Below are 14,995 nucleotides of genomic sequence, written 5' to 3' on the forward strand. Positions count from 1 at the left end.
TCTTTTGTGGGAATATTTTGGCTTCAAATCGGATGGGCAATATGAGCCCATCAACACGAACAAGCGAGAATGCTGGGGGAAAAACTGCACTTTAAGATCTTCAATATTTATTTAATTTAAACATTTTATTACAAAAATGAGTCCATTTTATTTTATTTTATTGTTAATTTATTTAGGATAACAAAATTACCTTCCAATCACAGTACGATGGTGAACAATTCTACAGTAAAGGGACATGAAAGTTTATCCTCTTTTAAATGGATACATTATTTTTTTTATATATTACGTTTATATTACCTTATAAACATTGTAGTTTTTATTGATTATTTCTTTGGTTTATGAGCACGATGAAGACAAAAGCTCTGAGTCTGTCTGCATAAAGCCAAATATTTTTTTAAGTAAATTATTGCATATTGTTCTAATGTGTGGTACCTGGAAACAAGAATATGTTGATTGACAGTCTAAAAGTAACATGTCTTCCTTCACTCCTTATTTTTGCAGTTTTATGCAATTATATGTATAAAATATTAAATCACAATCCGTTTTTTACTCTAAATTGTGCAGCCCTAGCAGTAGATTTTAAAATCCTTCACGGCCCGTTCGCCCAAATCTTTGGACAAAGTCACAAGTAAAAGTACAAGAAATGGCCAGTTTTGATTTTGGCTTTGTTGTCGTCAGCCAGTCAGAAGCGGGTTCTTCTGGAAAACATGTTTTTTATTCTTTTCGTCTTGGCTTTCAGTTGTTACACATTCTACAGCAGGGGTGCTCACACTTTTTCTGCAGGCGAGCTACTTTTCAATTGATCAAGTCGTGGGGATCTACCTCATTCATATATATAATTTATATTTACTTATTTATGAAATATATGTTTTTGTTAATAAGTTAAAGGTGTTTAATGATAATGCAAGCATGTTTAACACATATAGTTAATATTGTTAATAAATTAAAGGTGTTTAATGATAATACAAGTATGTTTAGTACATATAGTTAATATTGTTAACAAGTTAAAGGTGTTTAATGATAATGCAAGCATGTTTAACACATATAGTTAATATTGTTAATAAATTAAAGGTGTTTAATGATAATACAAGTATGTTTAGTACATATAGTTAATATTGTTAACAAGTTAAAGGTGTTTAATGATAATACAAGCATGTTTAATAAATATAGTTAATATTATTAATAAGTTAAAGGTGTTTAAAGGTAATACAAGCATGTTTAACACATAGTTAATATTGCTAACAAGTTAAAGGTGTTTAATGATAATACAAGCATGTTTAACACATATAGTTAATATTGTTAATAAGTTAAAGGTGTTTAATGATAATACAAGCATGTTTAACACATAGTTAATATTGTTAATAAGTTAAAGGTGTTTAATGATAATACAAGCATGTTTAACACATATAGTTAATATTGTTAATAAGTTAAAGGTGTTTAAAGATAATGCAAGCATGTTTAACACATATAGTTAATATTGTTAACAAGTTAAGGTGTTTAAAGATAATACAGGCATGTTTAACACATATAGATTCCTTTCTTTCATGAAGACAAGAATATTAGTTGGTGTATTACCTGATTCTGATGACTTGCATTGATTGGAATCAGACAGTGGTGCTAAAAACGTCCGCATTTTCGAATGGAGGAGAAAAAAGTCCTCCTTTCTGTCCAATACCACATGAAAGTGGTTGGTTTTTGGCATCTTATTTGTCCAGCTTCTGTACTCCTTTGTATACACTTTACAAGAAATACATTGTCGGCAAACTCCGTAGCTTGCTAGCTTGTGCACGCCAGCTTTCTGAGACTCGTTTTGTTAGCGCAACTGTGCAACTGTGCAGTCGGTCTTTGGAGTTTTGACGACAGGTACGGCGCCAGAGTCTGTTGAAATAAAGTGTTTCTCGCCTTCCAGTCGGTAATTTTAATGAGCTGGCAGCAGCCAGCGTCATCTCAGAAGACCCTCGGGTGCCGTGAATGTCAATCAAGTGACGAAAGTGACGTCGTAGTGAATATTTATGATCGCTCATTTTAAGGACTATTTTTTTTAATGCCTGGCTGGTGATCGACTGACACACCCTCCGAGATCGACCGGTAGCTCGCGATCGACGTAATGAGCACCCCTGTTCTACAGCGTTGTTGGTTACCACCTCGTAGTTGAGATGTTTCTCCATCGATACGCCACTACTCTATTTTGCATGAATTATCCTAACATCATAGTAAATACAGTTTATTGTTGTGTTAATTGAAATAGCCCAATAGTTAACACTTCCTTGTCCGTCTACCTTCTCCAGGAAAGTCATCTCTTACTATTCAGTTTGTGGAAGGACAGTTTGTTGATTCCTATGACCCTACAATTGAAAATAGTAAGTTCCATCTTAACAGTATAGAAATATTACACATGATACTTGTTTTTGTTTTAATTTTTACAAACATGTTAATTCCTCCTTCCAGCTTTCAATAAAATGGTCAATGTCAACGGTCAAGACTTCAATCTTCAGCTGGTTGATACAGCTGGACAAGTGAGTAGTTCACCCGACATCCCGCCAACACCTTCTGATTGATGTTTTTATGATGAAAATCAATGCTCTCCTATTTGGTAACGGTTCGCCGTAATCCTGATTTGGTGCGTACCTTTTGATTCTCGTCACGGTTCGGTGTTGTTCTTATGAGAGAGGGTCAACGGGTAATGCCAAGTCTATTTGTGGCGGTCACAATTTATTTGTGGGAGGCCACAACAAATAAATGAATGTACCGGTATAGGAAATGCTGATGTACTTTTAAGGCCCCACAAGTACCAACCCAATCAAGGCTATTGGTTTGCATAGTAACCAATTAGTGACAAGACTCACTTTCTGTTGCTACGTTTAATGTGAACCTTGTGAAGAATCGGTATGCCTTTGAACCGAATAATCCAAATACGACACCCCTCCTATTCAGGGATACTCAATGACACTAAAATGTACTTTTTGCAGGATGAATACTCCATTTTCCCACAGTCCCACTCAATGGATATCCACGGATATGTCCTTGTTTATGCTGTGACATCCATGAAAAGGTATAAAGGGTCATATGTGATCATTTGTCATCAAGCTATAAATTCAATTTTACGTACAGTATATAAAAAACAGAGTTATGAGTTGCGTATGTTGTCTTTGCTCAGTTTTGAGGTTGTTCAGGTTCTACACGACAAGCTGCTAGACATGGTTGGCAAGATTCAGTAAGTTTGCTGACATTTTGTTCAGTAAAACGTCCAAGTTTTCAAAAAAAATTTAACAAGGTTATTTCCTCTTTAGGGTTCCAACCGTTCTTGTTGGCAACAAAAAAGATCTCCACATGGAAAGGTAAGCACAGCTAGGGATGTCCCGATCCAGGTTTTTGCACTTCCGATCCGATACCGATATTGTTTTTGCACTTCCGATCCGATACCGATACTTAGCGATACTGGCCTATCCGAGCATGTATTAAAGTTTAAAGTTATTTAGCCTACTTAGTTGTCAGAATCATGTTGAAAAGGGTTTTAGTACTCTTGATAACAACTAGCCAGCTGAATTAGGGGAGTTTGAATAATACACAATGGTTGGTAACAAGAAACTGACCTGTTTATTCAAGGAGAAACACAAAATAGACAAAATTATACATGACAAACAGAAATGGCATCATTGAACTAGGGCTGGGCGATATGGCCTTTTTTTAATATTGCGATATTTTAAGGCCATATTGCGATACACGATATATATCTCGATATTTTGCCTTAGCCTTGAATGAACACTTGATGCATATAATCACAGCAGTATGATGATTCTGTGTTTTGATTGATTGATTGAGACTTTTATTAGTAGGTTGCACAGTGAAGTACATATTCCGTACAATTGACCACTAAATGGTAACACCCCAATAAGTTTTTCAACTTGTTTAAGTCGGGGTCCACTTAAATTGATTCAAGATACAGATATATACTATCAGATATATACTATCATCGTAATACAGTCATCACACAAGATATTCACATTAAATTATTTATATTATTTATAGTCCGGGGTGTGGAGGGGGGCGCCGGATGTAAGTGTCAAAAAGACAGCCAAAAGAGTTTGATATGAGAATAAATCTAAAGTTAAAATATAGGGTAGAAATGCACCCATTTGCAGGAAAGGTAGTCTTGATTTTCAAAATTTTCTTTCAAGGCTTGCATGTCTACATTAAAACATTCTTCTTCATACTGCATTCATATATGCTACTTTTAAACTTTCATGCAGAGAAGGAAATCACAACTAAAAAAATCACTAATTTTTTCATACGGTGTTGATGTGGAAATTTTTGCCTCGGCATTTTGATGGTGTGTGCGTGTGGCACCGAACGGAGATAAGCGTCTCGACAGACGTCACAATATTTGAACAATTATGACGAAAACTGTTTTCTCTGTCGTGTCCGTGTGTCGAAAATTGTTATGCGCTTATTTTTTTATTTGATTTTGTGCGTGGCATATAATTGCTATGCGCACAGGCGCGCACCTTAGAGGGAACGTAGGTCACACGGCTGCGCTAGCATCACAGCTAACGTTAGCCATGCTGCTACCTCTCTGCTGGGAGAGGACGTATACGTATGTGACGTATGTCGTGACAGTATGTGATGTATGTCGTGACAGTATGTGACGTGTGTAAGAAGGTGCGCTTGCTGTCTGTGAGAGGGAGACACAGGAAAGAATGAGAAGAGCCTGTCGTGTAATGCCAGCAGCTAAAAGCAACTGCGTGAGAATCCACAGACCTGTGGATGTGTTGAAGGTGTGCTGGAAAATGCGGAACGGAAATTAGGGAGCAGCGGCAAAGTGGAATGTATTATTTAAATCGGTGCGTTGGAAAACACGTACCGGAGTTTTTTTTTAAACTGGATCTGGATCGGCATTTTCCCATGCCTTGGCGATACGCATTTTTTGGCAAATATCGGCGGCCGATTCGATCCAAATATCGGATCGGGACATCCCTAAGCACAGCACAAGATCACACAATGGGGATGCGCGATTAGTCAACATTTAATCGACATCAAGGTTTTATTAGTGCGATAACGTAAACACAAGAGGCTAAGGTTTTTTCCCCCTACGCGGTCACCTACGTTTGAGTGACAGACATGTCGGCCAATCGGAATTGTTGAGGCTCGTGTTTATTCGTTCTTCGCTTCAAACAGGGAGAAAGAGGTCTCACTCTGTGCATCGCTCCCAACACCTGATTGATTGATTGATTGATTAAGACTTTTATTAGTAGATTGCACAGTGAAGTACATATTCCGTACAATTGACCACTAAATGGTAACACCCCAATAAGTTTTTCAACTTATTCGGGTGCATCACCTGAGCACATTTATGGGAGAATTAACTGAACACAGTGAGCCCTCTTTTCAGTCATTCACAATCTTTTTCTCAGTGGACGGAGAGCAAGACCGCCAGCTTTACACCAGTGAGAAGTTCTATAAAATAACAAAAATTAGGAGGAAAAAAATGGAATTATAAAGCCAAATGTCCCTTTGTGGGAATATTTCGGCTTCAAATCGGATGGGCAATATGAGCCCATCAACACGGACGAACGAGCTAGAATGCAGTGATGGCAACAAAAAAAAGACAACACGACCTCGCATTTTAAGTTGTTAAATGTTTGTTTAATACATTTTTTGCTTACAGAAATGAGTCCTTTTTGTTTCTTTATCAATTTTGGGTAACAAAAATATTTACCTTTCAATTACAGTACAATGGTAAAAATTTCTACAGGTATGAGATAAAAGTTTATACTGTGGCAGGCACTAGGACCATGCTCACACCATGCTCACTCACGGGGTTTTGCGAGCGAAGCTAGGCTAAGCTAGCGTGTGAAGCAATGAAAAGATTGAATGCTTTGAATGATTAAAAAAAAAATGTCGAGGTCGGACCGCGTTGTAGTATAGGTTAAAAAAAAAGTATTTTAAAAATAATCGTGATTCTTATTTCATTTATTTTTTAATCTGTCTTGTCCAGTTACTCAGGCCAATTATATTGTAGATGTAGATGATCATATCTGCTGTACAGATTTACTGTAGAAAAGAGAAGTGTTGGGTACTTCTCTTGTATGTATATTTGTGTATTGTATATGTGTACAGCTCTGGTAATGGGTACATTCACACCCACCTGCACAAATGTACTTCAAAATGTAACAATCAAAATAAATATGACTTTTTTTTTGTTTACTAGGGCATGCATATATAATATGCATTAGTTTGACCATTTAAAATCAACGATAATAAAAAGGAGATGCTTGGAAATAGCATAAAAATGCCCCCAAAACTTGGAAAAACGCTATTCATAGCGGTACTTATATATATATATATATATATATATATATATATATATATATATATATATATATATATATATATATATATATATATATATATATATATATATATGTCTTAATAAGGTTATCCAAAAAATAGTGCTCAATACCGTAGTAGAGCGCAATATATGTATGTGTGGGAAAAAAAATCACAAGACTATTTCATCTCTACAGGCCTGTTTCATGAGGGGGGGTACCCTCAATCATCAGGAGATTTTAATGGGAGCATTCGCATACCATGGTTTATATAGGGCACAGAGTGGGTGGGTACAGGCTGGCTTAGGGGCGTGGTGATTGGCTCATGTGTTACCTAGGAGGTGTTTCCGTCTATGGCGGCATGCTGTTACAATTTCGCTGCGCTTGTTGAGGGATGACAGGTCTGGACGGTAAATAATAAACAGTTTCTCTTTCAAGCATAGGTTGCATCTTTTATTACCACTATTGTAAGGTGTGCTGGATGCAAGAATTTGCCATGTTATTGAATATTCAACATTATTGTCTTTGAGGTCCCAAATGTGTTTGCTGAGTTCTGTGGTATTTCGCAGGTTTTTGTTCCTGAAAGAAGCCTTGTGATTGTTCCATCTGGTTTTGAATTCTCCCTCGGTTAATCCTACATATGTGTCGGATGTGTTAATGTCCTTGCGTATTACCTTAGATTGGTAGACAACTGATGTTTGTAAGCACCCCCCGTTGAGAGGGCAATCAGGTTTCTTTCGACAGTTACATCCTTTGTTGGTTTTGGAGTCGCTCTGTCTGGGGGCCGACGGCTCATTTGCAATTGTTTTGTTGTGGTTTGAGATGATTTGTCGTATATTGTTCATGCAGCTGTAGCTCAATTTAATGTTGTTCTTGTTGAATACTTTTCTTAGGGTGCTGTCTTTGGGAAAGTGTTTGTCAATCAGATTGAGGAATTTGTGTCCAATGTTAGTTGAGACGTTTTTGCTGTATGGGGGGTTGTACCAGATGATGTCGTTTCGTTTTCTGTTCTTTTTTGGCTGGTTTCCTGGCGTGGGTTCATAGGTGAGGGTGAAATTGTATCCGCTTTCATCAAGGGCTTTTTGGTACGGGGGGGTTGCTTGGTCAAATTCAGCTTTGCTAGATGACAGCATCGATAGCCTTTTATTGATTCCGGTAGGTATTCTTTTCGTGGTGGTGGGTGGGTGGTTGCTGTCATGGTGCACGTATTGGAGTGTTGTGTTGGGTTTCGTGAATGGTTGGTAGCTGTTATTTCTCAGGTTGAAAGTGACGTCAAGGAAGTTGACGGTTTGCTTGTTGGCTTCAATCGTAATCCGTAGGCCGTTCTCTTTGAAAATTTGGCATATGCGCTTCTTGGTATTCTCGCTGCTCCTTGGCGAGGCGCGACACACTGCCAGTCCGTCATCACGGTAAATACCAAGGTTCAGATTGAGGCTAGCGATCTGGGAGAGGAGGAAACTCCCAACGAGTTCACACGTTTCTGCTCCGTCAAAACTTCCCATAGTGACGTCAAATGTTGCATTGTTCTTTTTTTGCCATGGTGTACTGTTGTGGATGAGAATGGAGTTTTTTGCGTGGATGATGATGTTTCTTTCGTTGCCTGTGATTGAGTCGTAGTCTGAGGCGAAGTCTAGTGCTTGAGTCAGTAGGTCTTGCGTGATGGAAGGGTAAAATTCCTCGATATCAAAGGAGATAAAGTTGTGCTGTTGTTTGTCTTGGATGTTGTTGAACCATTTGATTACTGCTGCTGTATTTCTCCATTGGTTGAGTGGTGTTTTGTCCTTGATGTTTGTGTTGACTCTGTCCAGGATTATTTTGCTGATTTGTCCTATTTCAGATTTAGTTGGGTTTATTAGTCGGCATGTTGGGTTATTTGCGAAGTTGGGTTTGTGGTCCTTCAATGTGATGAAGGCTTCCTTTGTTGGCTGTGGCGTCCACCCTGTCCTCAATGTCCAGTTCAGCCGCGATCCTTTTATTTTCCAGGTGGATGTTCTGTAAGGTGTTGGGTTGCGCTTTTTTGTATGATTTGGTGATGCTTCTGTCCAGTAAGGTGTGGTGTTCTGGTATGTCCATTCTGTAGAAGTTTGTTGAATTTTTCCATTTCTGATCGTCGTACAGTGCTCAACAAATGTCAATTTGGAGCGGAGTATATGTCTTAATAAGGTTATCCAAAAAATAGTGCTCGATACCGTAGTAGAGCGCAATATATGTATGTGTGGGGGAAAAAAATCACAAGACTATTTCATCTCTACAGGCCTGTTTCATGAGGGGGGGTACCCTCAATCATCAGGAGATTTTAATGGGAGCATTCGCATACCATGGTTTATATAGGGCACAGAGTGGGTGGGTACAGGCTGGCTTAGGGGCGTGGTGATCAAAACCAGATGGAACAATCACAAGGCTTCTTTCAGGAACAAAAACCTGCGAAATACCACAGAACTCAGCAAACACATTTGGGACCTCAAAGACAATAATGTTGAATATTCAATAACATGGCAAATTCTTGCATCCAGCACACCTTACAATAGTGGTAATAAAAGATGCAACCTATGCTTGAAAGAGAAACTGTTTATTATTTACCGTCCAGACCTGTCATCCCTCATCAAGCGCAGCGAAATTGTAACAGCATGCCGCCATAGACGGAAACACCTCCTAGATAACACATGAGCCAATCACCACCTTAAAGGACTATTTTTTTAATGCCTGGCTGGGGATCGACTGACACACCCTCCGAGATCGACCGGTAGCTCGCGATCCACGTAATGAGCACCCCTGCCCTAGAGGTTAACCAGTGGGGCGGTAAAGAAGATGATAGTAGTCAGTAGATGAGGAAAAGCAGAGGATATCCTTGTGGCACTTGTCCTGTTTCATGAATATATTGCTGTTGACCAGTAGATATTATGTGTAATGATTTTAATCATGATTTCAAATACTTAAGTTCATTAACTTGTACTAGATCTCGTGCCGCATAGCCAAAAATGCCTAAAAAGCACTGTCAAATAAATCATGAATTAATTAATTAAGAATACATGTAATAAAAAGCTTGAACAAACAAGCTAATAGCAGATGCCATGAATGCAATCTTATATATTTGACTTTACTAAGTGACTCACTAGTCCAGGGGTCGGCAACCTTTACCAGTCAAAGAGCCATTTTGACCAGTTTTGCAAATTATAGAAAACAATGGGAGCCGCAAAAATTTTTTGAAATTATAAATGAAATAACACTGCATACAAAGTTTTCTTTGTGCTATGTATAAACCAGGGGTCTCAGACACGCTTCCCACATCTTTATGTGGAATTTGAAAGCTGGTGCGGCACGCGGGTTTTAAATGAATGGCGCTTGTCAGAGTCATGCGTGCCGTGATAGTACAGCATATAGCACCCACTACAACCAGCGTGCCTGATCAGCCATACGTTGTATGGTGTTTCCGCTTGCTCACGTAAGTGACAGCCATGCATACTTGGTCAACAACCACACAGGTTACACTGACGGTGGTGGTATAAAAAAAACTATAACACTCTTACTAATAATGCGCCACACTGTGAACCCACACCAAACAAGAATGACAAACACATTTCGGGAGAACATCTGCACTGTAACACAACATAAACACAACAGGACAAATCCCAGAATCCCATGCAGCCCTAACTCTTCCGGGCTGCATTATACACCCCCGCTACCAAACCCCGCCCACCTCAACCGACGCACAGAAGGGGGGGGAGCAGGGTTAGGGTGGGGGCGGGGTTTGGTGGTAGCAGGGGTGTATAATGTAGCCCAGAAGAGTCAGGGCTGCATGGGATTCTGGGTATTTGTTCTGTTGTGTTTATGTTGTGCAGATGTTCTCCCGAAATGTGTTTGTCATTCTTGTTTGGTTTTGGTTCAAAGTGTGGCGCATTATTAGTAAGAGTGTTAAAGTTGTTTTATATGGTTACTGTCAGTGTAACCTGTGTGGCTGTTGACAATGTATGCCTTGCTGTCACGTACGTGTGCAAGCAGAAGCTGTATATTGTATAACAAGTGTTGGGGTGGCACGCTGTTAATACAGGTTGTAGAGAGCGCCAAATGTTGTATCATCATGGCACACCCTTATTATAGCGGTAAGGGTGAAAATCGGTGAATATTAATCCCGGGAGTTTTCTGCGAGAGGCACTGAAATCCGGAAGTCTCACAGGAAAATTGGGGGGTTCAGCAAGTAAGCTGCTGAGCCGCATCAGAGTGATCAAAGAGCCGCATGCGGCTCCGGAGCCGCGGGTTGCCGACCCCTGCACTAGTCCAACAAAATATTTGAGTTTTTACAATTACAATATTTGTTATCAAATACCGTATTTTTCGGACTATAAGTCGATCCGGAGTATAAGTCGCACCGGCCGAAAATGCATAATAAAGAAGGAAAAAAACATATAAGTCGCATTTTTGGGGGAAATGTATTTCATAAAAGCCAACAGCAAGAATAGACATTTGAAAGGCAATTTAAAATAAATCAAGAATAGTGAACAACAGGCTGAATAAGTGTACGTTATATGAGGCATAAATAACCAACTGGTATGTTAACGTAACATATTATGGTAAGAGTCATTCAAATAACTATAACATATAGAACATGCTATACGTTTACCAAACAATCTGTCACTCCTAATCGCTAAATCCCATGAAATCTTATACGTCTAGTCTCTTACGTGAATGAGATCAATAATATTATTTGATATTTTACGCTAATGTGTTCATCATTTCACACATAAGTCACTCCTGAGTATAAGTCGCACCCCCGGCCAAACCATGAAAAAAACTGCGATTTATAGTCCGAAAAATACAGTATTTACAAAATGCCTTATAGTGATGAAGGGAAGAGATTTTCTCAAACCAGGCAAAACACTGAACTACTGAAAAAAAATATGGATGTCATACATTTGGGAATGGCTCGTATTGATATGGTAAAAATATTTTCTCAACAAAAACAGTGAGTTATTGATGATGTAGTTCAGTCATGAAAAACAGGTGTGGTTTTTAGTTCGTAGCTACTAAAAGATAGAAACCATTGGTAAAATGTAATCTATTTTTACAGAATTTCTGTGTAGGAAATGCCTTCCAAAGCATCTTAAAAATGCTGATACAGCCAAAAGGGCCCCTCGGAACCCCGGCTGATATTTTTTAATTCCTCATTTATTTATTTTTTAACCTCACTAAAATCCCTGATGATGTGGGATATAAATTATAATGAAAGTATAATTGTTTGTATGTATATAATTGGTGCAAAGGTTTAACATATGTACAAGGATATTTCACATGCCTTTACTGTGTTTATGTTGTGTATAATGTGTATTTATAATATGTTGTACAAAGGACATTTCATAATTTTTGGAAGTTCATCTTGTACTTGACATTGTTTATAGGGTTAGGTGCAATAAGCATACTTGCCAACCTTGAGACCTCCGATTTCGGGAGGTGGGGGGCGTGGCCGGGGGGTGGGGTGGGGCGTGGTTAAGAGGGGAGGAGTATATTGACAGCTAGAATTCACCAAGTCAAGTATTTCATACATTATATATATATATATATATATATATATATATATATATATATATATATATATATATATATATATATATATATATATATATATATATATATATATACACATCCTGAAAATATGCAAACAAAACTGTGTTTAGATAATTGATACTTCAAACTTGCATAAATAAATCTTAAGGAATATAACATAACTTGGCTTCTGAGAGCTTCAAAATGTAATGAATAAAATGCTAAAGTTGTTGATAAACAAGCAATTATTTTAATAATTACATATGGTCATTTTAAATGAATTATTATGATAATTTAAAATTAATTATTTCAAATATGTTTATTTTAATGTATAATTCTATGGCTGCATGTAATAAGGAGTCAGAAAAAATACAAATAAAAATACAATTAATTTTGATGTTTTTAGCAAAATATAGTAAACATTTATTTATTTTTTAAATTAATAAATATATTTATTTTTAGGTAAGATAAACATAATAATACAATTTATCCCTAGTCTGGATGATTTAGTTCTTGTCACCCTGTTGTCCTCCCGTCTTGAACAAAGGCTGTCCTCACTCAGGTCCGCAAGGACCTGGAGGGGGCGTGGCCTCCAGCTCCGGCTGAAAATCGGGAGATTTTCGGGAGAATATTTGTCCCGGGAGGTTTTCGGGTGAGGCATTGAATTTCGGGAGTCTCCCGGAAAATTCGGGAGGGTTGGCAAGTATGGCAATAAGTGTTCAACTTCAGCCTAAATCCTTTCGGTCTGCAACATTTTAATTCTCAATCTATGAATGTACAACTGTTTATTTTGTTGACCATTGACCGAAGAATAATAAACTAAACTAAACTCCAAGCATGGAATGTACCACTATCTGACAGTCTTATGTGCGATTATTGTGGCTATTTGTCAGGGTCATCAAGCCCGAGGAGGGAAAGAAGCTGGCCGATTCCTGGGGCGCTGCTTTCATGGAGTCCTCCGCCAAGGAGAATGAGGTATTTTGAGGTATTTATTTTACCGCGTTTTGCACACCACTCGCTGCCTGACTCGTCCCTGCCCCGCAGACCGCTGTGGAGGTTTTCAAGCGCATCATACTGGAGATGGAGAAAGCCGACGGAAATGTGCCAGAGGAGGGGAAGAAGTGTGCCGTGATGTAAAAGTGTGCTCAGGACACGGGTAACGTCGCCGGCTGAAGACAGGGGAGAAGGGCATCGCTTCCCCAGCGTGCCGATGGCGACCACACCCCCTGCCCGCCCCCAACACCATGTCAACAACATGATACAGAACCGATCTTGATTTTTTTTCTAAACAATTCCATTCATTATAACCCTAAGAAGAAGCTCTCGGGGAGTAAGCTTTGATTGAGGCAGAGAAGCATCTTCATCTTTTATTATTTCAAGCGGGCTTCATTTTAGCCAAATGCCAAACTCGGACCCTCAATAACTGTATCAGCAATTTCTACGACCTTATAGCGGTCATTTCTTTGGGTTGAGAGCAACGCTGGTGTGTGTAACTTTCGAGTGGTTGTACAGTTCTGGTGCCAGCTCACATTGCTGTAAATGTGATCACCTTGTTGGACGAAACAAAGCGCTTCTTCCCACTGTCATGTTTATCACACGCCTTTCACCACGGACGCTCAAGCTACACGTTCACTCAGCGTTTGAGCTTTTCTGCTGAGCAGATCCCCCCTCCGTCAGTCCTGCAGTGTTCCACTCATCCTCTTCACCAGTACTAGAATCTTTTGTTGAATTGAGTAGCTTAGAACGAGTCGTAGACCTTTGCTATTGATCTCTTTTACATAATCGTTGAATCGAGTTTTGCTACTTTTGATTGATGCAGCCTGGAGCAAGGCATTTCTCGCGTTACAATTTGTTGTAAAGTACAACACGAACGGGCCACAAAGTTAGTTTTTGAATATGTGGTCATGATTTGGAAGAAATGGGACATCATGCATACATATGAATTGAAACATCGCGTTGAATTGTCACTGCCAGACACTGAGAAGTTGACGCTCACAATAAGTGATTCTTCTTTTCCTCCCTTGGCTCTTTTTGCCTTAAAAAAAGACACGTGTGTGTGGACTATAATCAGATTATTCATATAGTTGGTAATTATTGGTTTGCTGAGTAAGGAGTTAATTCTCGAAGGCTGGTATTGCTGTGTCTTGTGCCTTACAGATGGTCAAAAGTCCCCCAAACTGCTTCCCTCCATGACCAAAGGTGCTCTTAAAGGGTTTCTACTTCTGTGTTAACTTGATCTCATTTGAAGCTGATGGCGGCGATGGCGTACGCAGCACAAACATGCCGATGAAATTCAGCGTTCATTCAGAAATATTGCTGTAAACAGTTTGTATATAAAATCTGTTACTCATTTGATGTGGTGTCGCCTTTTTCTCACTAAATTGTGTTCGTGCAGCACATTGAGAATAAAATGTTAGTATAATTGATAACAAATGAAGTCGACAAAGCAAAAATTACAAAAGATTATTAGGACTAAAATTTATGGGAAAGATTGGGCAAATAATTTAAATAATGAACTTGGTGTCACACAATGGGTCACTAGAAAAAAATCTATGAATGAATACATTATTATTATGCTAGCCAGTAGAGATGCGCGGATAGGCAATTATTTCATCCGCAACCGCATCACAAAAGTCGTCAACCATCCGCCATCCACCCGAACTAACATTTAATCAAAACCGCACCCACCCGCCCGTTGTTATATATCTAATATAGACGATGCAAGGCATTAGTGAGGTTATAAAGCTTTTGCCTGTTAAAGAAAGGAGACTGATCCAATGCAGCAGAGACATTCAATGCGTGCCACGCTGTCACGGCCCAGACGCACACCAGTGCGCAATCATCTGGGAGCCGCGCTGAGCGCACCTCCAAGCGCGCTCGTGCCACTCAAACTGCTGCAGGCAGCTGCGTTCTATCTTGTTTTAACATCCTGTGGCACTCTTCTGGGATCACGGCGGACGAAACTGCTCATGCTCAGGGTGTTTGTGGAGGTTCGGGGTTTTGCACAAATGTGATGCACCATGTTAGATGTCCCGGTTTTGTGACTGTCGTAGACATAAACAGCGTCGCAGCTCTTGCAAATCACGTAGCCAGCATTACTATCATCCTGATTTACAACCTCATAAAAACGA

At 39.0% G+C, this 14,995-nt stretch overlaps 1 protein-coding gene across 1 annotated transcript in view; it reads left to right on the forward strand.

Annotated features, from left to right (window-relative positions):
- Positions 1-14,219, forward strand: part of rhebl1 (Ras homolog, mTORC1 binding like 1) — a 32,291-nt gene extending 18,072 nt beyond the window's left edge. Inside the window, exons 2-8 of the mRNA XM_061977646.2 lie at positions 2,289-2,360; positions 2,449-2,516; positions 2,970-3,052; positions 3,158-3,214; positions 3,291-3,338; positions 12,758-12,839; positions 12,909-14,219. Of these exons, the coding sequence (XP_061833630.1) occupies positions 2,289-2,360; positions 2,449-2,516; positions 2,970-3,052; positions 3,158-3,214; positions 3,291-3,338; positions 12,758-12,839; positions 12,909-13,001 (503 nt within the window). The 3' untranslated portion in view covers positions 13,002-14,219. The remainder of the gene's footprint in view (positions 1-2,288; positions 2,361-2,448; positions 2,517-2,969; positions 3,053-3,157; positions 3,215-3,290; positions 3,339-12,757; positions 12,840-12,908) is intronic.
- The last annotated feature ends 776 nt before the right edge of the window (positions 14,220-14,995 follow it).

The sequence above is a fragment of the Nerophis lumbriciformis genome, linkage group LG18 (assembly GCF_033978685.3).
Source record: "Nerophis lumbriciformis linkage group LG18, RoL_Nlum_v2.1, whole genome shotgun sequence".
NCBI lineage: Eukaryota > Metazoa > Chordata > Actinopteri > Syngnathiformes > Syngnathidae > Nerophis > Nerophis lumbriciformis.